At 47.9% G+C, this 26,870-nt stretch overlaps 1 protein-coding gene across 1 annotated transcript; it reads left to right on the top strand.

The window, feature by feature from the left end:
• Positions 1 to 11,384: 11,384 nt before the first annotated feature.
• Positions 11,385 to 26,462, top strand: TPM4 (tropomyosin 4). Its single transcript, XM_066635216.1, has 9 exons — positions 11,385 to 11,685; positions 16,998 to 17,123; positions 21,317 to 21,450; positions 22,489 to 22,606; positions 22,963 to 23,033; positions 24,224 to 24,299; positions 24,998 to 25,060; positions 25,152 to 25,221; positions 26,238 to 26,462. The coding sequence occupies exons 1-9, from the start codon at positions 11,572 to 11,574 to the stop codon at positions 26,318 to 26,320; spliced, it is 855 nt and encodes a 284-aa protein (XP_066491313.1). The 5' UTR covers positions 11,385 to 11,571; the 3' UTR covers positions 26,321 to 26,462.
• Positions 26,463 to 26,870: the final 408 nt, after the last annotated feature.

Below are 26,870 nucleotides of genomic sequence, written 5' to 3'. Positions count from 1 at the left end.
CTGGAAAAACTTGTGAAGTCTTTATTAAGAGTGTCTCCAAACATCATCTGGATACTGGAAAAAAAAATCCTACAACTGATTAATTAATTAGCAATGTTAACGGGGCAGCAGCAAGAAGACTACAGACATTCTGAACCAATTCTGTTAACTCCCTTGCTGGTTGGTGCCAGATATGTACAGCTGGATAGAGGGAACCTGGACAGTGGGTCTTGAAGAACGAAAGGCAGAAAAAGATTTCTTTGCCACATCGTTGAAGAGAACAAAGCTTTGTTGTGTTCTAACCCCCCCCCCCCCCGCTCCACCAGAGACCCTATCCTCAAAAGCTCAGTCCTCTCTCTGTGTTCCTGCATGGCTTTATATACCAGCTCCTAAAATATCTCTGCCCTGATAGGATGAGAGAATCCCGTCATGTTCTTGCACCAGGCCAATGACAAAGGGCCACTTCCTGCCCTGCTAAAGATGTTTCCTGTTGATAGCGCAAAGAACGGCCTGTGGCACTTGGCTGCCAGCACCAGCGGCCAAGGGACCTTTGCGACCTCCCAGCAGCCTGAACAATTGTACAGCCTGTGGCACTCACAGCCACTCAGGCTGTTCAGCTCGTGTTTTAGCAGGAGAAAAACAACCGGTCCTGCAGCAGAACATGCTGATTCTTAGCCAGAGTAAGAGCCCAGGAAACTGCACAGCTCCATCAGTGCAATACTCACGCCTTGAAGGATGAGTTGTGACTGGGGGCACAACTCACAGCTGCCCGACATCCTCCAAGCACTTTTAACATGCAGTCTGAAAAGTATTCACTGTGAAAAGGTCATAGTGGTCTAGCATAGTCAGTGGTCTAGCAAATGGTTGTGCCTGGAGGAGGTTCCAGGTTCAACCCCCAACATCTCCTGTTAAAACAGTCTCTGGTACCATTAGCAAGGAAAGGGATCTCTTTTTGAGAGCTGCCTAGCAAGCTGTCAGTCAAGAGAAGGTAATACTAAACTAGGTGGACCAAGGAGCTGAGGCAGCAATCAAAGAGCATTTGCAGGTCTGGGGGAAGGTACCATGGTTTAATTCCAAGCATTCCCAATTCAAAGGATCTCAGGAAATGAGGGCTGGGAAAGGGTCCTCATGGGGAGATCTAGGAGAGCAGCTAATACTGTGCTATATGGATCAAAGATCAAACTCAATACAATGTCCTACGTTCGTGACCTCTTGGCACCAAAGGATGTGCCAGCCTCTGCTCCTCTCACTCCCCCTGGAGAAGGGAAGAGGAGAACAGAGTGGAAGAGGAAGTGTCTTTGACACTCTAGTCCCCCACTCCTCTTTCCTTCCCACTTCCTCTTCTGCTGCACTCCCCTCCAGGAAGCAGGAGGAGGAGGAAAAACAGTGGTTGGCAGAGGTGGGTGCCCTCTAACAATCTGCTGCCTGAGGTAACCACATCAGTCAGTCACATTGATGGGCTGGCACACGAACACATGTATTTATTTTAGTTTCACATTTTTATACTATCTTTCCTCCAAGTAGCCCAGAGCGGCTTACAGAGTTCCTCCTTTCCTTTTGTCCTCACAACAACCCTGTGAGGTGAGAGATAGTGACTGGCCCAAGGAAGCTTCATGACTGAACAGTGATTTGGACCTTGATTGTCCTGGTCTAAGTCCAACTCCAGAACCACTACATCATCCTGGCTCTTTGAGTACAAATACGTCCATATGTTTGAAGGGCACATGATACCAAGTAGCGAGTGCCTGATCAACACTCTTTGAGGTCATTAGCTGCACCTGGGGCTGTTGGAAAGCAACTTAGTGGAGTCTTGTATGGGGCAGGGCTTGAACTGAGTTCTCCCCAACACACAAAACCTGCATGGATTCTTAATTCATCAAACCCAACACTACCATCTAGTCTAGTACTGTCTGCTCTGACTGACAGCTGCTCTCCAAGGTCTCAAGCAGGTTCAGACAGACCTTTCCTTCCAAATGATACCAGAGATCCTTTTAGTTGGAGATGCCAGGGATTGAAAGTGGGACCTTCAACATGCAAACCATGCGTGCCATTACCGAGCCATGGTCTCTCAGATGTCTGGGAGAGGGGTTCTCGTTGTTGACACTCTAGTGTTGAAGGGGAATCCTTGAAAAGGGAAGAGGGATCCTGTCATCTTAATCCTAGGATCATTTCCTTTGTCTAGGTCCTATAAAAACATACACGTTTTTCTCTTCTCCTGAAGTAATAGCAAAGAACCTTCTTCTATTGGGGGGTTGGGTCACTAGCAACGCTGTCTTCTAAAACGCAAAGTGGAAAATGTGTTGTGTGCTACAGATCTCCATTCCCCTTCCTCCACCAAGTGCCAGTTATAGCTCTCAGTTGGTTAGTTCCTCACCACATCAAAGCGTTAGAGCATACTAGCAAAAGCCTCTGATCATCTCATCAGTGTTGGGACCACCTAGCTGCCGACAGCACCACAAACCATTGCTTGTTTGATGCAAATCACAATATGCCATGAGCACAGAGAGAGAAAGAGAAGGAGGGAGAGAGAGAGAGGGCGCACAGATGGGTCCAGGTATTTCAGAGAAGTAGGTCCAGTTCCCCTCCACCTGCAATGAGCAAGGCATCCCACTTAAAGAAGGGGAGTTTCCATGATACACACCTTGTAGTGAGTGATGCATTAATCTAAGACAGTGATTTTAAACCAGTGTGCCACAAATGGTCTGCAGTTTGGGGGAGGGTCATTTATTAGTAGGACCATTGGGTGTTGTGCACCTCCCACTGGCAGCACACTGTTGTCAATTAAAAAAAAAAAAGATTGTGTGTCTTGACAATGTTAGCACCTTGTCAGTGTGCCATGAGATGGAAAAGGTTGTAAATGGCTGATTGAAGGCTTTCTGGGTGGATGCAACTAATCCAGTCTCTTCTTTCCAACAGTGGCCAGTTGGATGCCTTTGAGAAGGGCACAAGCAAGACATGAAAGCAAACATTTCTCCTTCATTATCTGTCGCACCGCATCTGGTGCTCAGAGGCAAGTGCCTCTGCAAGTTCTATTCCGGGAATGGAAGTTCTATTGAGCTGTGTTGACCAAACAGCCTTAATTGTGAAGGTTAAGTGGAATCTCTGTGTATATGGAGGAAAACAGTGAATGAGATAAAGGATGCTTCTTAGGTTTAAAAATACTCCAACACACTTGTTTGACAGATTAGGTCTGTGCTGCTGTCTGCTACTGGGTCTGCTTGAGGCCAGAGAGGCTTTTGCTTGGTTGTGTCTGCTGCCCTCTTGTGGCCAAGAGGCTTTGAGCGGTTCGTATGGAGCATCTTTGCTCCCTCTGACTGTATGGACATTTGTTTGTTTTCCTAAGGAAGCAAACTTGTCTGAAGTGGAAGTCTGGTGATGGAGATGACTCCAGATGTTTCAAGACTTAGAGTTCCTCTGTCCATTCACCAGTACCTCTGTTTCATACCACAGAAAGATATTCCCTTGCACCTTTAAACTCAAATGAATTACTCTTTTCCAAACTAAGAACGAGATAGTATCCTCAGGACCCTGAAATATGCCTTACTGGTCCATGATTGGCCCTGAAGGATATCACTCTGTGAAAGAGTTTTCTTCAAAATGGAAGTCCCTGTTTTCACCGTGTTTAACTTTATGAATGGCTGAGGGCAAACAAAATATTCAGACTCTGATTGATTATGTCCTCTTCCAAGATGGCCATTGGTTGCAAATATTTGAAAAGAGAGCCTGTGTTGTGGGTCATTGGCTGCAGCAATACCTGCTGTTAGTGGTTTATAACACAATGCTGTATATGTTCACTCAGAAGTAAGTACCACTGTGTTCAATGGGCTTACACCTGGGTAAGTATGCATATGATTGGCACCATAATGGTTTCATTGCTTTTGTATTAAAATGCATTTTTAAGAAAGAAAAAAAAATATACTTACTGTTAAGGTTCTTATAGAAGGGGTGGAACCTGTGATGTTTGCCAAAAGTCACCCTGCTAATCTTTACCTATAGTGGCAGGCCTGTTGTGCTTGAATGATACCCTGCAGGAGAGGGTGATTAGCAGGGATGGGCACTCAACTTGGATTGACTCAACTCAAGTTGCGCAAAAATGCTGTTTTTGATGATTTGAGTTGACTCGAGTTATAGATGTCACTGATCAACTTGGAACTATCAACTTGTGACTCAGGACCAGTGACTCTAAAAAAGACTCAGGACTCAAAATGACTCGAGTCACAACTCTCTTTAGTGTGTGTTGTTTTCCTAACTTTTTTTGCTGCTTTCGTGTTGCACTAAAGACTTTGTGGGTCATGGTTCAGGATGTGGACTCACCTCCCTGCATTACAATCTCTGCGCATGAACTGGAGGTTGTCCATGACTTTGTGTACCTTGGCTCAATGACCTCCGACACTCTTTCTCTTGATTCCGAGCTAAACAAATGCATCAGTAAAGCAGCTACCATGTTTTCCAGACTCACAAAGAGAGTATCGTCCAACAAGAAGCTGACGGAACATACCAAGATCCAGGTCTACAGAGCTTGCGTCCTGAGTACACTTCTGTACTGCAGCAAGTCATGGACTCTTCGCTCACAACAGGAGAGGAAACTGAACGCTTTCCACATGCGCTGCCTCCGACGCATTCTCGGCATCACCTGGCAGGACAAAGTTCCAAACAACACAGTTCTGGAACGAGCTGGAATCCCTAGCATGTATGCACTACTGAAACAGAGATGCCTGCGTTGGCTTGGTCATGTCGTGAAAATGGATGATGGCCGGATCCTAAAGGATCTCCTCTATGGAGAACTTGTGCAAGGAAAGCGTCCTACAGGTAGACCACAGCTGTGATACAAGGACGTCTGCAAGAGGGATCTGAAGGCTTTAGGAGTGGACCTCAACAGGTGGGAAACCCTGGCCTCTGAGCGGCCCATTTGGAGGCAGGCTGTGCAGCATGGCCTTTCCCAGTTTGAAGAGACACTTGGCCAACAGACTGAGGCAAAGAGGCAAAGCAGGAAGGCCCATAGCTAGGGAGACAGACCAGGGACAGACTGCACTTGCTCCCAGTGCGGAAAGGATTGCCACTCCCGAATTGGCCTTTTCAGCCACACTAGATGCTGTTCCAGAACCACCATTCAGAGCGCGATACCATAGTCTTTCGAGACTGAAGGTTGCCAACTAACTAAAGACTTTGTGGGCAATCTGGAAGCTGGCCTTCAGACTGACTGCAGCAGCAGGAGTGGTGGGAGGATAGTAGGTTTATTCCAGGAGGATGGGGCTGGTAGGGTTGAGAGGAGGATGAAGGCTTAAGGTTTTGTTTTGTTTTTTGGTTGCAGGAGACTTGTGACTCGAAATGGTTCAGACTTGCAAGACTCAAAATTTTTTGCAAGTTGAGCCTTGATGAGTCATGTTACAACTCGCCAATCAAGTTGCAGGGTCGCTGACCCACACCTTGACTTGCAGGTCGGGCTAAGAGCCTTGAGCACATCCCTGGCGATTAGGCTAGCCAGCTGGGTTCATGAGCTTCCTTTTGTAGTCCCTGGTGGAGGAACTTGTAAGCTTGTATGCTAATCTTTGTATCTTAAGGAGAAATGAACTTGTATATGAACACAGGAAGCTGCCTTCTGCTGAGCCAAGTTATTGGTCCCTCTATCCCAATATCAGGTTCTTTGACTGGCAGCAACTCTGCAGAGGCTCAGATTGCTACCCAATATGCTGGAATTGAACTGGGAAGTTTCTGGGTTGCAAAGTGGTCGATCCACTGTTGAGCTCTGGTCCCTCATCTAGGCATGCGAAGTGCCTTCTGTTCATCGGATCATTGGTCCATTTACTCTTGTATCATCTACTCCAGCTGACAGTGCCAGCCCATCCACACAGCCACCTGAAGTAGGTTGCATCAAAAGCAAATTGTGAAGGGTTTGAGGGGGTGGCAGATCATTCTTCACTTTACTGTGCTCCTTGCACACTGCTGTGAAACCCAGTAGTGAGGGACTCCAGTTTCATTTATAGGGACAGTGCGAGAGTTTGTGTTGTCTCCATAAATGAATCTGGAAGTCCCTTCTGGGTTTCATGATAGCACGCAAGGAGCATGGGAAGGCTTTTGGTTTTTGTTGGTTTTTTGTGCACAGGCAGAAGACCCAGGACAGCACCAGTCAGCATTCTGGGTTGCACCACCCCTGCCAGTTGATAACCATTCTCCAGGGTCTCTGGTCTGTTTCCTGAGATCCTTTTAAACTGGATATGCTTGGGATCTGGAACTTTCTGCTGGGAAAACATGTACTGTGCCACTGAGTGATAGTCCCTGCTCAAGTGGGTTGGCTGCAAAAAAAAAAAAAAGTTGAAGCTTTAGGGATGATGGAGGCTGGGGGCTGTATTAACAATGGACCACTACCATGATTAGAACCAGTTGAAACATCACAGAGTAGTGAGCAAGGTTTTTGTGTTCACCAGATTTTGTTCTTTGAGATGGATGCTAACAAAACAAAAAATTGAAGGGGAGAAAAAGATGTTTCAGGACATGAACACCCTCTGCTGTCTGCAGCTTGTAATTGTTTTAGGATGGTGGAAGCCTTTTGCAAATTTACATTTGCCTGGTGCAGAAATCAAGCCAACAGAATAAAATCTCAAGTTGCAACACCAGGACAAAGAAAGCAAAAGCAAATTTCTCTGGGAAATATATACACCCCAGAAATTATGCATCTCTCTCTAAAACTAACCAGAACACAGGGGGTCTCTTCTCTGAGACTCGCCCAATTGAATGGGCCTTATAGGTTACTCTGACGGATGTTCGACACCTTAGATCTCCCTAGTCAGAAGGAGTGATTGTCTGGAAAACAGGATTCTTTGGATTAAATTGACCTAGGAGCCAGCAACATCCTACATGAGCAGGGCAGGAATGTCTTCCCCAACTACTGCTACAAATGGATGAGGAATGGATATGGGGGGGGGGGGAGGTGTGGAGGCGCTTTGGAAATATTTTTTCCTGGTATCACTTGCCAGATAGGCAGAGGTAGGTCTGAGGAACTGTAGTGGGATGCTGGGTGTAGCCTTTTATATCCTGGTTCAAGGAATTCCACCCTGTGTCAAAATGACATGCCAGTCAGTTAGATCTGTTAGGACAGCTGAATTGGGTGCCATCAGGTTGGCTTTCTGTTGGGTACGGGAAGTTCCGCCCAAGGGGCTGGTAATGGTATCTGAGTCAATGTCTGGCCCAGGGCAATTGGAAAACAGGTGTCTTAAGTGGAGGGGTGATTTGGTGAAGGAGATTCAGTTTCTATCTTTTGAACTTAGGTCAGTGGGCGGGGTTTTTGTTCTTCCCCATGATTCTTCCAGCTCATGTAAGGATTGTGAGTCATTCAACACTGTGACCTTTTTCAGTTGGCTTATTGTACTGCTTTTATTGTTGATATTATTATGGTACTCTATTGCATTTTGTGACCGTTTTAATGTCATTAGCTGCTTTGAACACTTTTGTTAAAAGGGGAAAGGGGTCCTAAGCACATTTTAAAATGCATACATAGCAGCAGCTAGGAAAACAGTTGCTCCTGGAGTTGGAGGTCTGGAATTGCCTTTGGGAAGCTCAGAAACAAAGCATCTGAAGAGCAAGGTTGGGACAGAACGGCAGGAACATTGTAGCAATGGAACAAGAGGAAGAAGGGCTGGTGAATTTTGCTTCAGTGTTGGGGATTTGGTGGAGGGAAATCTCAGTGCCATTTGGGCATGTCAGTGAAGCATTCTCTGTGGCACTGCCATCTTGGCCATGACGCCAGCCTCCACCATTCATGCTCGGTAGGTGAGATGGCTAACCATAATAACAATATGTAGCATTTGTAAAGCGCTCCTTTCAAAGTTGTTATCCTTACAACTATTGTTGTATTACTATTACTATGTATTAAAGTATTACTATTCCCAGGGCTGGCCAAGTCCTCATGGGACCTGAGGGAGCACACCAAATGCTGCTCCCATTACCTGGTGATGGAGTAGCCTTTGTCCCTCCTGCTCCTTATTTTGGAAAATAAAGAGGGGAATGAAGTGGAAAAGGAAGTGTGGAGGAGGCAAGACATTCTAGCCTACTGCTCTCCTCTCTTCTGCTTCATCCCTCTCTTTATTTTCCAATCCAGGGCGGAGGAGAAGCATTGGAGGTGAGTTAGTAGATGTGAGCACTTCCCACTATCTGTTCCTTGAGGTGATTACCTCAGTAAGCCTCATGGATGAGCCGACCCTGATTTTCTACATACTATAGGTACCTTGGCTCAACGACCTCCAACACTCTTTCTCTCGATACTGAGCTAAACAAACGCATCGGTAAAGCAGCTACCACATTTTCCAGACTCACAAAGAGAGTCTGGTCCAACAAGAAGCTGACGGAACATACCAAGATCCAGGTCTACAGAGCTTGCGTCCTGAGTACACTTCTGTACTGCAGCGAGTCATGGACTCTTCGCTCACAACAGGAGAGGAAACTGAACGCTTTCCACATGCGCTGCCTCCGATGCATTCTCGGCATCACCTGGCAGGACAAAGTTCCAAACAACACAGTCCTGGAACGTGCTGGAATCCCTAGCATGTATGCACTGCTGAAACAGAGACGCCTGCGTTGGCTCTGTCGTGAGAATGGATGATGGCCGGATCCCAAAGGATCTCCTCTATGGAGAACTCGTGCAAGGAAAGCGCCCTACAGGTAGACCACAGCTGCGATACAAGGACATCTGCAAGAGGGATCTGAAGGCCTTAGGAGTGGACCTCAACAGGTGGGAAACCCTGGCCTCTGAGCGGCCCGCTTGGAGGCAGGCTGTGAAGCATAACCCTGAGAGGGAGATTTTTATTATAAAATGTAATGAGCTGAGGTGCATTACAGGTGCCCCCTGCAGGAGTATTCGTCAGCAAGAGAAAATGGCCCCGGAATGGCTCCGAAGGGGAGCGGGAAGGGCTGCTTGCACACCACACTGAGGCTCCCTGCGAAGCTTAGTGCTTTGCACCCCCTCTAGCTACACCACTGAAGGGAAATACTGTAAGAGAGCAGTGATTGGAGTGATTGGGTTATTGTCCAGTAGGTGGCAGTCCTACAGCACCTTTTGGGTCTGGGAGGGACACTCCACTATATGTGAGGAAGAGGCAGGAGCCTTGTCTTTCCATTACAGTGGTTCCTTCTCAGAAGGGAAAAGCACTCTGCACATGCTTAGAGACACCAGAATTTTTGAAAACAAAAGTTGGCAATTATAGCATTAATGACAACAAATACCTAGCGGGTCAGGCTGCAACCCTATATGCAGTTTCCAGAAAGTAAATTCCATTGAAAACAATGGGACTTCTGAGTAAACCTGTCTGGATTGTGCCGTCAGGGTGTTTCATGTATATGAGCCTATTTGCAAGTCATACAACAATCCTGCACTGCAGACCAGTATTATTATTAGGCCCATACAGCAGATGGTAGGGGATATGAGGCTGGGGGCGAGGGGGCTTGTGGCCAAGCTGAAATCCTGACACATATAGATAGCTCTGGGTTACCTCAGCTCTTGAAACTCAAAATAGACCTATTCTCCTCTCCAGCAAGCAATGGCTACTAGCTGTGACAGCTAAATGAAGCCCCCATGTGGAAAGAAAGGCAGTCTATCTCTCGACAGCAACAAGCAAGATCTCATGCCCTGCTGGGAGCGTCCCAGAGCTACTCGGAATGGTGCACTTCGAGGAGCTGTTCTCAGAAAGTGATTCTTATTTATCTATTTTGGGGAAATAACCCTCCGCCTGTCCCTCTTCCCCATTACCCTGCCTTTGTAGCTGGTTTCTAGCAGTCAACACCCGTTTATCTCTTGCTAGCTGCCACCACTACCCCCGCCCTCCAAAGCCCCCTCTTTCAACTCCCTTGATGTTAGTCCTGGACTTCTCCATACAAGGCTACAGGCCACCATCTCACCATTTCCTGGGGGACGGATCTGATTTCCACTGGGCTCCCAACCAGAGTTCCGCTTCTCATGTCCAACCTGACAGCATCTGTTGCAGCCCAAGTGGTGTGACAACCCATCCTGCAGCACAGCCTGCTCAGGCAAGGGCTTTTCAGAAGGATCAACGGCCATCAGAAGCAGCCCGAAAATGTGCCATTAACAGATGGATGACAGCCTCCCAGGGGCTACTCGTGTAGGGAGCTTACTAAAGGGGAAGGTGTGGAAGACTTTCTTCCTCACACATTCCAAGGAGTGAATTAGCCTGCTTTGTTGGCATATGCCCACAAAGAGTTTGTCACTCTTCTACCTCCCTGAGCCGAGCCTGGCACTCAAAACAGGGCTGACGGTGTGGAGGCCCGGGCTTGGCTTATGCAAACACTTCTGCAATGCTTTGCAAATGTTGTAAAGTACAAACTTTGGTGTGGTGAGATTAACCCTATGGCATCTCCTATCAAGAAGAGGGAGTGTGAAACTGGCACAGTCAGGCACTCATGCTTTGAGTATCATTGTTTACAGAAATGTCTGAGATTGCTAGCTGCTGTATAACAATTTTTAAAAAGGCGGATGCTTGCAATTTAAAGGTTAAAAACAAAGTGGAAAGCGAAGTGGGAGGCTGTTGGGATAGGGAACCACTGATTGATTGATTTCTGTGTAAACCACTTCATAAACTACTCTGTTTTAAAGTGGTATATAAGCATTCTTCATCATTATCGTCTCTCTAGGCTTTTATTATTGATATTATTATAATATTATAATATTATTGATATTATTATCAATAATAAAAATAAGCCTATTACAAGAGCAGCCCATTGAATAGGCTCGAAAGTCCCCCTAGCCCAGCATTTGGTTTCCAGCAGCGGCCAGCCAGGGACTTTCCAATTCCACACTTCCTGCTTGGTAGTGGATTGTGGAACTGTCCTGGGAAAAGAGGGGACTCTTATCTTGACACACACATTCACTCTGAAGTCACCAGTGGAGGTTCCACACAGCCTCTTCTTCACAGTTGTGGGCTGCTCATTTTTGGAATTTTGGTAGGTTGACACAGAATAAAAAGTGGGTTGGTGGTTGGGAGCAGCCAAACAGTGAAGGCACTGAAAGAGCAGGAATCTGGTTTCTTAAGGTCCACAGTATATGCACCTTTTTGTTACAAAGGAATCAGCACACAGGCTTCTGCCATGTTTGCTACGCAATCCCAAGCCCATCCATTTGCTTCACCCCAGCCATGCTCTGCCGCTTCCTCCCTCACAGCCTCTTGGAACTTGGATCGCTTCCCACCCACAGCCCAGGTCTCAGCTTAACTGCTCCACAATGGCTGGAAAGCTTGTTGTCTGACCCAGGCATTCACTTTTGCTTCGGCTGGCAAGTTAAAAATGGAAACGAGAGCTTTTTTCTCTCTTTAAAGAAGCCAAGCCCCAAATAAGGTGATGACCAAGTGCTAAAGATTCCTCCACTGACTGTGGTCCAACTTATCTCTTGGAAAGGTTGCCTGCGAGAGACCTGAGGGGCCACCAGGGACATAAGCAGCAGCCAGAACAGCCAGGAGACTCGGAGAGAGCTTAAAACTATCGCAGGCTGCCTGAGGAGCCCCCACTTGCCTGCCTGCAACCTGCGGCTCGCCTTGGTTCCCCCTTGCTCAAAAGCACCTCGAGCAACAGTTGCTTCTACACACCGCAAAGATGGAGGCCATCAAGAAGAAGATGCAGATGTTGAAGCTGGACAAGGAGAATGCCATTGACCGGGCCGAGCAGGCAGAGGCAGACAAGAAGGCAGCTGAGGACAAATGCAAACAGGTGAGGGGGCAGAGGAGCCCCAGAGGAGGGGGGCAACAGATACTGCCACCGCTCCATCTTGGCATTCATGGAGTGCCAGCTGGGGGATAGACACTGTAGGAATAATTAATTAATGTTGGGTGATGATGCATGGCTGTTTGCAGTTGGTGAAGCAATGCGTCTGGTTAACTCCGACCACAACTGAGACAATGACATGCCAACCAGCTATGCAATCTCCAAGCACTGTAGCCCCTTTGCAGAAACTAAGCAAATCTAGGGCGAGTCAGTGTCTGGACAAGAGACCACCTGACAACTTACTGCAAACATGAAAAAGCACTGTTCATGGCGTTTAGATAATGTTTTTCAGAGCATGTCACACCCAAAATCTCAGTAATCTAATGCAATCCTGTCAACTAGTTCAGCTGTATTATTCCCATATCACAGATTATAGACTGAGGCTGGGAGAATAATGGGCACTTTGTCAATTGGTGGCTGAGATGACTTTCAAGCTAGGGACCCCACGCTGCTCATCCTTTTTGGCACTGCACAATAATGTCTTGAAATAATCAGCCAAATATTTGGTTGGTACAAACTGGTAAAACCAAATATTTGGTTGGTACAAACTGGTACAAATATTTGGGAGGTACAAACTGAGGCTATTTTCCAGTATTACAAGCTGTCTATGGGATAAAACAGGCAATCACTTTAAAATACCTTGACATCCAGTAGGAGAACTTGCTGAGCCCCAAAGCTTCCCAGACAAAAGGTGGTTGAAAGAAAGACCAGGCGACCAAGAGACCTCCACATATTTTCCATGGGGGATGAGGTCATGGCTGAATTGCATTGAGGGGGGATTAAGAGTTGCTTATTTGTAGTCCTCTGGACCAGAGGCAGAGCACGGAGTTCCTCGCTACCTGGGTTTAATGCTGACCTTTTGTTTCCTTGATGCTGGCAGCTGCTCTGTATTGGGGTATTAAAAACATACCCCAATGTCCAACTGAAATCCAAGCTACCTAAAATGTAGCAGGAGGGTTAGGAGCCAGGGCTTCTGCCACAAATCTTGGCTCAGCTACGAACCCAAAGACAAGCCAATCCCTCACAGCCCTAGCCTCCCAGATCCTAAGGAATGGGCCTCACCTTCTTAGTAGGTTGCAATAAAGATTAGAGTGATAATGGCGGTCAAATGTTCAGAGCATGTAAGAACAGAAAAGAAATACCCTTAAAGAAGTCCCAATTTAAGCTTCACTGGAGCCACCAAGGGCCAGAAACAATTGGAAAGGGTGCTGAGCTCTGCCTTTAGACTGGACAAAGTTCCAGAGGGATGGTGGAGCACCTGCTCTGCATATAGAAGGCTCCACCTTCAGTTCTTATAAGAACATAAGAACAGCCCTACTGGATCAGGCCATAGGCCCATCTAGTCCAGCTTCCTGTATCTCACAGCGGCCCACCAAATGCCCCAGGGAGCACACCAGATAACAAGAGACCTCATCCTGGTGCTCTCCTTCTTGGCAGTCACCTCTAGTTAGGACTGGGAAAGACTTCTCGCTCTGCCTGAAACCCTGGAAGGCTACTGCCAATCAACAGAGACAAATATTGACTTAGCTGGATCGATGGCCTGACTTGGTGGAAGGAGGCTTTTTATATGTTCATATGGGAGGGAGGGAGTTCTAAGTTGTTGGACAGCCAGTGAGGTAAGCCCACCTGATCTCCATGAGTCTCTGCTGAAAAAGCTCTGAAGATTTCTTTTGCAGCTCTAAGATCAGCCAAGGAAGCTGGTTTGCAAGGTGTGACGTCTTACTCCAGCATTCCAGAGCTGGTGCAAGCCCCACTAACATAGTTGAAAGAGCTGTTGCAATGGGGGGGAGGAGCATTCAGCCTCTCCCCCTCAGCAGGGCCACATATTTCTAGCACAGGCTTAGAGGGAGAGCAGCACAAAGTGTTCTCCGAGAGCGGGCAGAGCCAGCTCCATTATCACCACCAGCTGGTTCCAAGATAATGGGAATTCTCTTCAGAACTCTGGAGGCAAACTGGCATCTGGTTCATGCTTGGAATGATATCAACAGCAGTGTTCAGAAAGCAGGGTGGATTTATATGGAAGGTGGTGGGAGAGAGGTTGGTCTGTCACTGAGATAAGCTGGGAATGTATTCTGGCAGCTTGGTGGAAGGCGAGAATGGGGAGGAAAATGAGGCTGGCATTAGGCAGCCTCATCAACTCAATCTCTCATTGCAAGAGAAATTCACAATCCAAAGTAGGGGGAATGCTTTATTGGAACCAACCAAAAAGTTACAAGGTGTCTTACCAGCAAGCTTTCAGATCCCATAGGATTCTTCATCAGGGCAGATGGCAAGCAAAAGATGCAGACAGGGGAATAGTGGGGACATGGTATACGTGTTCCTCGCATTCAAAAGCTGGAAGCCAGGAGGCTTTTCATGAAGATTTTAATCAGCTGTTAAAGGGTGTAAAGTAATACACACAAATACAAAGAGCCAGCCTTAGGAACTGTGGAGCCCAACTGGAACATTTTTTTGTGGGAGCCCAGGTTCACCCCCAAGATTGTAGAATCTTATAAACAAACTGTATTATCTACTTTATACAGTTTCGCTGTGGTGGAATGGAAAGCAGCCAAAAAGTGCACTTAAAAAGTGCATGTGAGTTAATGAACCAAATGGACCAAAGCAAATTTTAATATAAAATTGCATACAAGACTGGAGTAGATTACTAATGCAGGGCTCCCATAGGCGTGTGACCCTATTGGGAGCAATTGGCCCTCACACAGAGAACAAACTTAGACAAAGGAAACCTGCAGAAATGGTTGAACAGCCCCCCCTCCTGAAAATATAAAATCTGCAAGACTTTTTACAACATGCTGGAGAGAGCCTGGAATGGTAGATAACTGCAGCGAGGGTATGGGGGCTTTTCCTCTGCTGCAGTGTTGTTGTTGCTTTTTTCACCTCAATTGTGCCTTTCCATGTGCTATTTTTATGGAGGGAAGAACCTTTTGCTGAAAACCAAAGGGGCGGCGGAAGGTCAGGAGAAAAGCAGAGCAACAAGGTTCTTCAATGCAGGAAAGGGGTTACTAGGCTAAAAGTCAACTAAGGCTGTACTGGGAGCATACCTAGTGCTGGAGGATTTTTCTTCCCTTAAAAGTAGAGACCCCTTGTGTGGTGGCAAAAACATCCTCCTCAAGTCTCCCTCATCACAGGAGGGAGCTAAAATGACATTTGCCCTATCCCTATCAGGTGTTTTACCACCCAGTGTTTGTGGCCCAGTCCACCCAGCATTAGAAGGTCTTGTTGGCTTAAGAAAGGGGTGTCCAAACTTTTTGGCAGAAGGGCCACATCATCTTTCTGACAATGTGTCGGGGGCCAGGGAAAAAAAGAATTAATTTACATTTCAAATTTGAATAAATTTACATAAATGAATATATTAGAGATGGAACTTATATGAACGAATGAAGGACTTGCAATAGCTCAAGGTCTTGCAATAGCTCAAGGCCTATAAAGGGCCTTTCACGAAGCAAGGCCAGTCTTTACTTCCACTGCTGCATCACAAATGTGGAACAGCAAGCAGTGGAGGAAGCCCTTGTCCCACAGCTCACGAGAGAGGTCGAACAGTTGGCCATCACACTGAGAGCAGTTGCATCAGGGCTGTGTGGGCTCCAGCAAGTCTCTGGAGGGCCAGAGGCTCATTAGAGATTGGGGGCTCCCTGAGGGCCAGATTGGGAGTCCTCAAGGGCTGCAAGTGGCCCCAGGGCCAGCGTTTGGGCACCCCTGGCTTAAGAGAAAGTTATGAGAACTGCCTCTTTCCCTGCTAGGGCAGTCATTTGCAAAACTCTTGAAGCTTTGTACTGAAGACATTTACGTCTAGAAAAATAGGCATGTGACTCACACTTCCTAAGAATGTCTTAATGGAAGAGTGAGTACTGTAGTCACTTACTCAGTGGTTTGGCCCTCCCTAAATGGCCCAGCAGAAAAGAACTGTCTTTTCCAGTGGCTGCTGAAATGTATTGAGAGGGCTAGAACTGAACAGGCATCATCTCTGTGTAACATTAGTTGCACAGGGAGCCCCTGCAATACTTTGGGATGCTTGTAGCCTTCCCTCCACATTCCTCTGTCTTCATATAGGGTGGAATCAATGCAAAGTAATGGCCACCTGATATTAACCTTTTTGGTACATCTCAGCATTGGCTGGGTTGCCCTTAAATGATAAAGGGAAGGATCCTGTGATTCCCACCCCCACCCCAGTCTTTTCCTTCCCTCCTCAGTGGTTGGCAGGGAAAGAAGTAACAGATGCTTATACCCTCTTTGCAGAGAAAAACCACATTCCTCCTTCTTTTGGGTGAGGGAAGGAGAAACGTGATCTATACCTGGCAATCCAGGCTGGAAAGAAAGTACCCTATAGGCAGGTGAGATCATAAAAGCCAGTAGTGAAGCAAACACTTTACTCCCAGTAGTTGGATCCTGAGCAATGCTGACTCAGATGTAAACCCCAATGACTTCAGTGAGACCTATTCCTCTGTCAATGTGCATAGAATGGGACGACTGTGATTCTACAGAGACAAAGTTCTTTCACACGTACCACAAGTCATGAGTTTGTTGTTGTGGAGAAAGACATAGCATTAATCCAGTAGGATCCAGATAACTACTGATACATGAATACAAAATAAGGCCATTAAAAAAACAACAAAAACTTGAAGTCATTAGCATAGTCAAGACAGCAAGAAACAAGGGGGAAATGAACAAGTTAAAAAGAGGCATAATCTTGCATTGATTTTCAGCAAGGCAGGACTTGGAGTTTCTCTTCCTGTGAGACTCTGACAGGATAGGGAGGTGGAAACTGAGGACTAGCCACTTGGCTTTAATACAGAGAGCAAATGTAAAATTCCAGAGAGAGAAAACACTATGTACTTAGTGAGGGGGAGCATGGTGAGGCGAGGTGAGGGAGGGAGGAAAGCCTGGAGTGGAACAAAAGTGTGTTGCAAGTACAGAACATAAGGACAGTGGCATACCTACCACCACTGGTACCTGGGCAGACTGCTCCCACCACCCTGCCCTTGGCTGCTCAAAGCCATGGGTAGACCTGACCTCCACCTCCTGATCTCCCAGGGAAGGCCAGGTCTGTCTAGAATTTGAAGCAGCAGGTAGACCTGGCCTCTGTCTTAAGACTTCGCTCCCTTCCCCAGGTCTACACAGCATTCACAGAGACAGACACGCTGGCACCCACTTAGAGCCTGCATCCAGGGTGTACTGCCCTGCCCTTGGTACGCTACTGCATAAAGGTCATGAAAGAAAAGCCCAGGCTGCTGCTTTAAATTCTATTCTATTCAATACAGGTGGAGGATGAGCTGGCAGCCCTTCAGAAGAAGCTGAAAGGAACTGAGGATGAACTGGACAAATACTCAGAAGCGCTGAAGGATGCGCAAGAGAAGCTGGAGCAGACTGAGAAGAAAGCGACAGACGTGCGTAGAGGCTGCACGGTGGTGGGGAAAGTGGCTGTGGGGGAGGGGTGCCTGGGCCAAAGAGATTTGGTGGGCTGTCCACCTAAAGGAAGTGGCCCACCTAAAGGAAACTTCCCAAGATTTCGGCTAATGGTCCAGGGGCTACAAAACATTATGTCCACAACAGTTACCGTGATCCAGAATGGTAAGTGCTCCAAAATGGTGGATGCAGGCCAGAAAAATACAGGAGCTGGAGATAAAACACAGATGGAGAAGTTCTGGAAGCCCCAAGGCTCCCCTTCAACAGAATGCCTGTGTATCAGCAAGTTCCCCCTTCCATCAGCCTGCCAAACAGCAGAAAGACTGCAAAAGCTCTGAAGCAGCCACACCCTCAGGCTCAGCCAACTCTCGAGGCTCTTGCCAAAGGGATTCATCCAAGCTGGTTTTAATAAGGGCAAAGCCTCCGCCAGATGGGGTGCTGTAGCACAAGGACTGCAAACTCACAAGGAGTGCAGCTCCCTCCCAATGCAACCCCCCTCTGATAAGTACAGGCCTGTTTGAGCCAGGGAAGCAAATTCCTGCAATCAGTACATGATAGGAATTGGGGGGGGGGGTGTAAAGGAGGAGAAAGGGAAGGTCTCTTTTCTTGAACACACTCTTTGCTATCCTTCACTACACAGAGCGGTCATGAGCATTTGCTAACCAAGCCCTTGCTTCTAACAGATCCCCTTTACAAAGTCCAGTAAAAGTTATTTGGCTCAAAGCTGCTACCCGCAACTGTCCAGTATTGAAAGGAGAAGCAACAGGAGCAGAAAGGAGACTGCTGGCACACAGAGGCAAAGGTGCCAGTTGGCACCTTCATCATCAGTGGGGAGTAATCGCTGTCCCAAGTTAAACACTAGAAGCCCTGCAAAATCATATGGAAAAAGTCAGTGTGGTCCAGCATTCTCTTTCTCACAGTGGTCGTGGCCAGATACCACAAAGAGGACATGAAGGCAACAGCACCCTCAGCATCTGGTCCTTCAAGGTAGACTGCTTCGGGGCATAGAAGCTCTATTTAGCCATAAGCTCCTCCTCTATCTTGAGTTTGACTGATCTCCTTTTAAAGCCATCTAAAATCCTCTTTCCCCCCCCCCCTTTCCTGCCTCTTGAAGCAGCTCCTTATGGCTGCAGTATTAAGCAAATGGTACTGATCAGAGAGCAATTCCCATTGGACTCAGTGAGAATTGCTTCTGAGTAATGTATGCTTAAGGGCTGTGCTCTTATAGCAGTTGAATTGAATGAGGGCCCAATCCTATCCAACACTCCAGCTCCTGTGTAGCCACAGTGCAGCCCTGTGGTAAGGGAACTCGTGTTCCCATACCTTGAGAACAGCCCAGTGACTGCCCCTGCACCACAGAATGCAGCACACACCCCACTGGCACAACTGCACCAGCACTGGAAAATTGGATAGGATTGGTCCCGAGACTTTCTCCCAGGTAAGTGAAGTGTGCCTAGGATTGTAGCCTCACAGCCCAAACCTATCCACACTTTCCTGGAAGTAAGCCCCATTGACTCTAATGGGACTTACTTCTGAGTAAACATGCATAGGGTTGGGCTGTCAGATCCGTATGATGGGACGCCTGCACACTCTTTCACCCCCCCCCTTGGTTCTCTTGGGCATGTCTACCGCCCTCTCATGGCAATGAAGGGTTCCTAAACCAAATGCACAATTGCAAGTGTCGAACACGTGTCTTGTGGGTAGGAGTGGAGGAGGTCTACCTCTTTTTTTCTTGATCTGCCCCCCCCCCCGCGGTGCTTTGCGCACAGTGCTACAGTGGAGACCTTCCCAGACCTGATGATGCGGTGGTGGTGATGGGCAGAGGTCGCACTCTGATGAAGTGCCCACTCTGATGGGCACTGCTGATGAAGTGGGGAGGAAATCTGGGGCTCAGAGCAGCGAAGGGGAGGGATGCAGCTGGAGGGGGATGCTCAGAGGTGCTCCTCCTCTCCCCCCACCCAAGAAGTGCATGACCCAAGAAGTGGGGCTGCAGCTGGAGGAGGATGCTCAGAGGTGCCCCTCCTCTTCCTCCCCCTCCCCCCACCGGGCAGCTGCATGACTTTTCCGAAGAGGAGGAGTCTGCAGGGGAAGCGCATCCCTTTTTTTGGGCTCTTCCAGCGGTGTTGACGTCACGGGTCCGCCTTCCAGCGGTGATGACGGCAGCGTCCCTCCCCATCCGCCTGCCTCCCTCCCTGCCTCCTGCTCGCCAGCCGGTCCGCAGCCGCCGCCACCGCCACCAGCAGCCGCAGGGTCCGCAGCCCGAGCCACGTGGAACGCCAGCAGCAGCAGCAGCAGACGACAGAGGCCCCGGGATGGCCGCCGCCACGGGCTCGCTGGAGGCGGTGAAGCGCAAGATCCAGGCGCTGCAGCAGGAGGCGGACGAGGCTGAGGAGCGCGCCCAGGTTCTCCAGCGCCAGCGCGACCAAGAGCGGGAGCTGCGCGAGAAAGTGAGCCGCCGCCGCCCAGGGACGCAGCCGGGCGCCTCCCCTCTTCGCCCCGCTCTCCCTTTCGCTCTTCGCCGCCTGGCGCCCGCGCTCTCCCCGCTGCCGCGCTCGCCCTCCCCGGCCTCCTCCTCCTCCCTCCGGCTCTGCTGCCCAGATGCGCCTTTTGCCCGTATAAGGACAGCCGCTCCCGAGGCAGGAAGGTGGAGCCCGCCCTGACTCAGCCCGGCGCCGGCTCCGCCTTCCACCCCTCCTCCCGCCTTCCACGTCTGCCAGGGCGGCGGCCGCCGCAGCTCCTGCTGCCCGCTAAGGCGCGGTCGGGAAGCGCTGTGTGGCTGGGGCTGCGCTTCCTTCCCGAGTCCGGGAGGCTTCTTGGGGGCGGTAGCTTTTCCGCCTCGCTCAGCCCCTGGCAGCCAGCCTTTGTCTTACAGCCCAGTCTTAGGCGTGTCTACTCAGAAGTAAACCCCATTGAGTTCCATGGGGCTGACTCCCGGGAAGGCACGCATAGGATCGCAGCCTTACTTCACAGTAGACCTGCCTAGGATTGCTAGGAAAAAAAGATGGGGAGAAATGCCAGCCCGTGCAGCTTCTCCTCTGCAACTCCAGAAGGGTCAGGGTGTTTTGTGCCACCCAGGGGTGCCCGTGGAGGGGGCGAGGGGAGAGAAGACTGACTGAGGCACTCCTCCGTGACTCTGAAAGGTTCAGGGTGTTTTGTGCCACCCAAGGGTGCCTGCACGGAGGGGGGGAGGGAAGACTGACTGAGCCCCGAAGCGGCGAGGGGGGGAGAGAAGAGAAGCGAAGCATCTTCAACTCTTTCCCAAATGGGACTGCTTCTAGTCTCACTGCCCTAAGAAGTTTTGCACCGCATGTTGGCAAAACTGTTGAGTCACCAAGGCAAAAGGAGAGGGTTCCTTCCTTGTCTTGAGATGATGATGACCTGGGAACTTGTCCTTCCCATTTACAAACCGGTAGAATCACCCTGCTGACTTCTTTTCTGCCTTGATGAACTCCAGCATACAACTCTACATCTTGCCTGGCACCTTCGCTTTCCTTTTAAAGAGCAGGACATGCTGGTGGGGAAAAAACCACTGAAGCCAAGTGACTGTTGTCTCTCTCTCTGCGTCCACTCTTCTTTCTTTCCTTCCTTCCTCTTCCTGTGCGTAATCTCTAACTTCTGGACTTCATAGCGGCAGCCTGCCTGCAGGTAGTGATGGCTCTGACCAGCGCAGTTCCCTAGTCCACAGTGGAAATCCTTGACCTGAGCTAATGGACACTTTGTAGACCAATCTGTTAATGGCACCTGGGAACAGAAGGATCTCCTCTTCTTTGAACTCTCTCACATCTGTCCTCCGCTTCTCTGAAAATCTGCTCTCTTTCAACATGCATTAATGATAATTTCTGTGGAATGATGAGAGGGGTATGAGGTAGGACTGCTTTTTCAACTCCTGAGTAGTAGGCTTGTAGGTTAAGATTGTTCCAAGGGAAGCTGGCTTATGTTGGAGGAGCAATGGGGGGGGGGGGGTTGCCTGCTTTAAGTAGCCAAGAGTGGAAGCTGGTGGTAGAAGCCCATGATGATTGAGGGCCAAATTGGCTCCTGTAGGCTACTACTTTCCTCCTAGTTAAAAGATAAGTTCATAAATGGACTGTGGAGTATCAGTTTGGGGGTGGGCAATGTCTGCCTTCTGTGTGTCTTGGTACCTGTATTTCAGTAGCTGTGGAATGTTTTCACACAGGCTGAAGGGGAGGTGGCAGCTCTGAATCGCCGGATCCAGCTGGTGGAAGAGGAGCTGGATCGGGCCCAGGAACGCCTGGCCACAGCTCTGCAGAAACTGGAGGAGGCTGAGAAAGCTGCAGATGAAAGTGAGAGGTATGGGGAAATGCTCATGTATGATGTAGGATGTATGATGTTGAATGTATGATGCAGGATGATGTGAATGATGGCTTGCAGAGCCAGGTTTTGGGCTGTTGCAGCCGCCAATCCTAGTTGCACAGAGGGGCTTGGAAAGGGAGGTGGTCTTAAGTGAGAGAGGCTGGCCTGCTTGAGTGCCAAGCAAAAGGGGCTTTTCTGTTGTCCACATCTCCCATCCCTCTGTGCCCATGGAGGTGATTTGGACTGGTGGAGATTTGTTTTCAGTCTGGACAACAGTCTTGTGTGGCTTCACTTTTACATTGGAATCTGCTAACACCCAGAATGTGGAGCCCGGCAGGACAGAAAAAGCAGATTTACTGGTTTAAAAAAAGTTTTCTTGCCTAGGGATTTACTGTTGAGGATGTCTAGCAAGAATTTTTCAAAAGAAATTTATACAGCAAAAGGAATCAAAGACGCAATTTCCTGTCCCAAATGGGCGCATCATCTAAAAACACCACGTACAAGAGGGATGGCAGCAAACTGCCACTGGAAAGGATGCAGCGCTAGGATGAAGAGGGGCTATTGCTCTTCCTCTGCTATGTCTTTTTTCTTCTTCACATTTCTATACCCCCCTTCCTAGGGTTGTATACGTGGTTCCTTCCCTCCTTTTTGCCTTCACAACAACCCTGTGAGGTTGGTAGGCTCAGATATGATATCATGGCCCGTAGTTTGTTTGTAGCTTAACAGGGATTTGAACCTAGACCTTCCATGTCTAGGTCCAACACCAGAACCAGCTGTTTCCAACCTTTTTCATCTCATAGCACACTGGCAAGGCACTAAAGTTGTCAAGACACACCATCAGGTCTTGACAATTGACAAGGCACACCATACTGCTGGTGGGGGGGGGGCTCACATCCCCCATTGACCCAACTAATGACCTTCCCTCAAATTCCATGGCACAGTGGTTGAAAATGGCTGCACTACACCATCCTGGCTCACAAGATGTAACAATCACTGCCACAAAAGTAAAATGCTTTTTTTGGGGTCACTCTACAGAGGTATGAAGGTCATTGAAAACAGGGCCATGAAAGATGAGGAGAAAATGGAAATCCAGGAGATGCAGCTGAAGGAAGCTAAGCATATTGCTGAGGAAGCTGACCGCAAATATGAGGAGGTGAGGCAACAGTGCTGAGAGAGAGAGACCTGTCATTGCGCGGGGAGGGGATTGGGCCAGTGATCCCCCTGGTTTGACATCCTATAGACGAATAAAAAGTTACCCCAGTAGGGGTAGCACAAAGGCTCACTTCAAATGTTCCCTATTTGGGTGTAGTCCCATCATAAAGGTCACCATTCAGTCCCCCAGCTCCCTCATGGTAATTAGAGGAACTTCACAGTTCATCTGTGTGTTTCCTGTTCTCTATTTTGGGGGCACTGTGAAAACCACATCAATGTTGGTCCCAGGAGGGGTTTCTTTTACAATAGGGTTGGTTGGGGCATTTGACAAGTGAGAATCCTTTGCTTTCCCTGCAGGTTGCCCGTAAATTGGTCATTCTGGAGGGGGAACTGGAAAGAGCAGAAGAACGGGCTGAGGTCTCTGAACTGTAAGTAGTGGTTTCTTGCAGAATATTGGACTAAAGGAAGGGAAGTAAGCTGAGTCCCCCATGGGGTTGCTGCAAATAGACATATCTCTGGAGCACAGGCTAAGGAGAATTGGATATGATCAGAGTGAGAGTTCAGGATGGGGGGGGGGCTGTAGCACAGGGCAGGGCACGGCACGTTTGGTATACAGAGAGTCTCAGGTTCAGTTCCTGGTAGCATTTCTGGATAGGGCTGGGAAAGGCCGTCCTGTCTGAAACTCAGAGTTGCTGCTAGGCAGTGTAAACTATGTAGATAGTCTTGTGTACTGAAGGGAGAGTAAGTGAATGTGCTGCTGCAAACCAGCAGCTGGTTCCAGGGGCAGACCTAGCAAAACACACCCAAGTATCCTAGTGCTGGATGTTAAGAAACCCAGGTTTGATGTCCTAGGGCTACCTGACTGCATAAGAGGAAACCACCTGGCCATCCCACCTCTTTACCTAAAACAGGTGGGCTCGGCTGCTGAATTAGATCATGCCACTCTCAGTAGGAGATTTAGCTAGGAAACTCAGACATAGAAAAGGAGTGATAACCATACAGCCATATGACTGTTTGCAAATGACATTTCAAACAAAAGACAGAAGTTACTGAAGGAGGATGTTCTAGCAGTCTTTAGAATGCTGAGCTATCTCACAGAAGCCTCTGGAGGATTCACAGTGTCCAAAAATATGGAAAAATTGGGAAACACAGGGCTGTTACAACATAGTGGCTCGTGAACATAGAGATAGATGTTCCTCTAGATTCCTCCTTTCTTGGTTGGGAAGCCTCTGGCCTGGGACAAAAAAAGTCCTAGTGTTTTGGAAATGTCTCTGGACTACTGGTCTCCCTTGCCTGATCCTGATATGGTTCAACGGGGGGGGGGATATCCCAGAAGTTATCTGCAAGCAGAAGACAGGTGGGGTAGAAGGCACTGCTCCCTTGCACTACCTGTTGAATTGGAGAGATTCCTGTTTGGAACCCTCTTCCTCCCCCTTCCCACACAGATAAGAGTTGATAGTCTTGGCTGGCCTTTCAAATTATAGATTTTCATATAGAGTATGAAAGGTTAGGGACAGCAGCAGTGCCTCTTGCTGCTGACTGCTGTTGTTGCATTTAAAACAGTGAAAATTGTGGAGGAGGAAGAATTGACTGGGGGCCCCTCTTTCATCTTGTGCAGGAAGTGCAGCGACCTGGAAGAAGAACTGAAGAATGTCACAAACAACCTGAAATCTCTGGAAGCTCAGTCTGAGAAGGTTAGTGATTTTTTTTGGTGAGAGTTGGCCTTCAGGTGTACCCCACTGACTCCACAGGACTTGGTGGGAGGGGGAATTCCATGTCTTGCACAGGGAATTTTTTCCTCATCCCTGAAACTAAGTTTTCCTGCTAGTTAGCTGTCTATTAAGTAAGTCACCAGTCAGAATTCAGCTGTTTTGCACAGAATGGCAGGCCCATATTTATATCTGGCTGGCCCTCTTCTCTGTGTGGTGCCTTAGTAATTCAATTCCACCTGCTCTGAATGTGGCATCAGGCCCACCTCGCTGTGGATAGGCTTCATGCAAATAAAACACTTCTGTGGAAGGCATGAATCAGGGCTGCAGAACGTATCAGGGTGGTGGCAGCATGAGTGTTTTGTTGCTGAGGTTTATCCCTGGGTAACTTCTGATGCTGCTAACTGATGCATTTCAGTGGGGCCAGTTCTCTTTTTCTAATGGGTTTAAAAGAACATGCGGTAATGTTGGGACAGGTGTGAACCGCAAAGCAGACCCAGGGGATGAGAGGCAGCCTCTCTTGCTGAAAAGGGCTTATACTCCAGTTGGAAACCAAATCTATGCTTTTTTGGAGAATATAATCATCTCCAGAAGGAAATCTCTCTATTCAAAGAATCAAGATGTTTGTTTTCCTTATTCCTGCCAAATCCCTATAACCTGTACCGGGACTCTTGTTTTTGTAGTACTCTGAGAAGGAGGACAAGTATGAGGAGGAAATCAAGCTTCTGACTGACAAGCTCAAGGAGGTGAGATTATTCTGGTGTCTTTGGGCCCCATTTCTGGGTATTTGCCTGACAGGAACCAACATTATTATTCCTGTTCTCCATCTGTTTTTAGGCTGAAACACGAGCCGAGTTTGCAGAAAGAACGGTTGCTAAACTGGAAAAGACAATTGATGACCTGGAAGGTATGGGATAAGTTTTTGAGAGTACAGGTCTAGCCTATTTATACACTGATTTTTTATACACAGATTTGACTCAACACGAATGGCCCCTGCAAATGAGAGGGAATGTACTGATCCCTGGAGAAGGGGAAAAATGCATCTCTTTAAAATCAGTTTTTAAAACTGAACAGTCCTTTAACAACAGCCTCCTTAATGAGAGAGAGAGGACTAACAATCCATCAATCCTCCTCTCTCCTTCAGACCCCTCCCTTCCCTCAGTATGTGAAAGAAACATGATAATTTTGCATTGGTGAAGGGAGAGGCTGAGTGAAGTGCTGATGGATTGTCTTCTTAATGACTTCTCTTAGAGTCAAAAGGTCAGCAAGGCTGTTTTTCAATCACTGGAACAAAGAAACTGTTTTTTAAATTGATTTGCTATAGTGTTTTTTTTTATCTACCTGAGTGCTTGGAATGGAACCCACGCGAATAATTAGTCTCAACCTGTATTGGGCTTTTTGGCACCAACAGATCTTTTCAGAATAGCATGCTGGGACCTGTGTCAGCAATATTATCTCCAGGAGACCATAAAGAGGTGTGGTAGGAATGTCATGGATGTAGCAAGAGCTTGCTTTGTGTGATGGCACTGAGCTTGAGATGATAGCTAAGGAAGGCCACCTCTCCCCCTTGACCATGTCGAGCAGAATAAAAAACTGTTTCTCTGCCCAGTTCCAGGCCTCTACTTCTGGGGATAACGCTGACTTTTTAATAGGGTTTTTGTAAGGCCTACTGAGAATCTGGGTGGAGTGCTCGTCATAATCGAAACCTCTCTGCTGTTGCAATCTTTCAGAAAACTGTTCATTTGCTTGTTGCTTTTGTATGTTAATTTTCCTTTCTCTTCCCTCTTCTTTTTCCCTTTTCCTTTTGCTTCTGTCTCTTCTACCTTCCCTCATTCCATGGCAACAACCGCCTGTGATCGTTTGCCATGTTCCTGTCACTGGGGACTCTCGCTCTGCTTTTCCTGCCGGCCTTTTGACCTGTAGATGAGCTGTATGCTCAGAAACTGAAGTACAAAGCAATCAGTGAGGAGCTGGACCACGCACTCAATGATATGACCTCCTTGTAGATAAACAATTGGAACTCTCTGTCCACTTGGTTCTCTTTTCGTACTAAGAACCTGCTGCTTTCTTTGCATTCACATAGCTTTCTGAGCTGTCGCGTCTTTTTCTGTAAACACTGACTTCAATTAAAAACAAATCTTTGATTTCTCTCTGCTTCTTGGCTCTTTTTTTCTTTTCAAAGAACAAGTCTTTTCTCCTTTGTACACTGCAGATCTTGAATTTAGGAATCACTATACTAACAGTTTTATTCCAAAGTCAGGAATGTTGCAGTATGTTTTACTTGATCTTGTCTGAGTCCTACCCAGTGAAATGAGGTTACCCTATCCATGTGGAGACCAAAACCAGAGCCAACCTCTTTCAGATGTTTGAGCTGCTACACAAAACTGGCTCTTGCCAAGTTTCTTAATGTCTGCATCAAGTAGAAATGTGTCTCAACAGCCCAGCTCCTCTAATGTGTGTGACATTAGTTTAAAAATATTGATTCCTTGTTAGGTCTCGATATAATGTATGGGCAAATATGTCCTCAGCACTGGTCTTTGGAAAGAACACATTGGG

This window comes from Tiliqua scincoides, chromosome 8 (assembly GCF_035046505.1).
Source record: "Tiliqua scincoides isolate rTilSci1 chromosome 8, rTilSci1.hap2, whole genome shotgun sequence".
In the NCBI taxonomy this organism is placed as follows: Eukaryota; Metazoa; Chordata; class Lepidosauria; order Squamata; family Scincidae; genus Tiliqua; species Tiliqua scincoides.
Note: the sequence above shows the minus strand (reverse complement) of the source record. Positions and strands in the feature narration are given on the sequence as shown.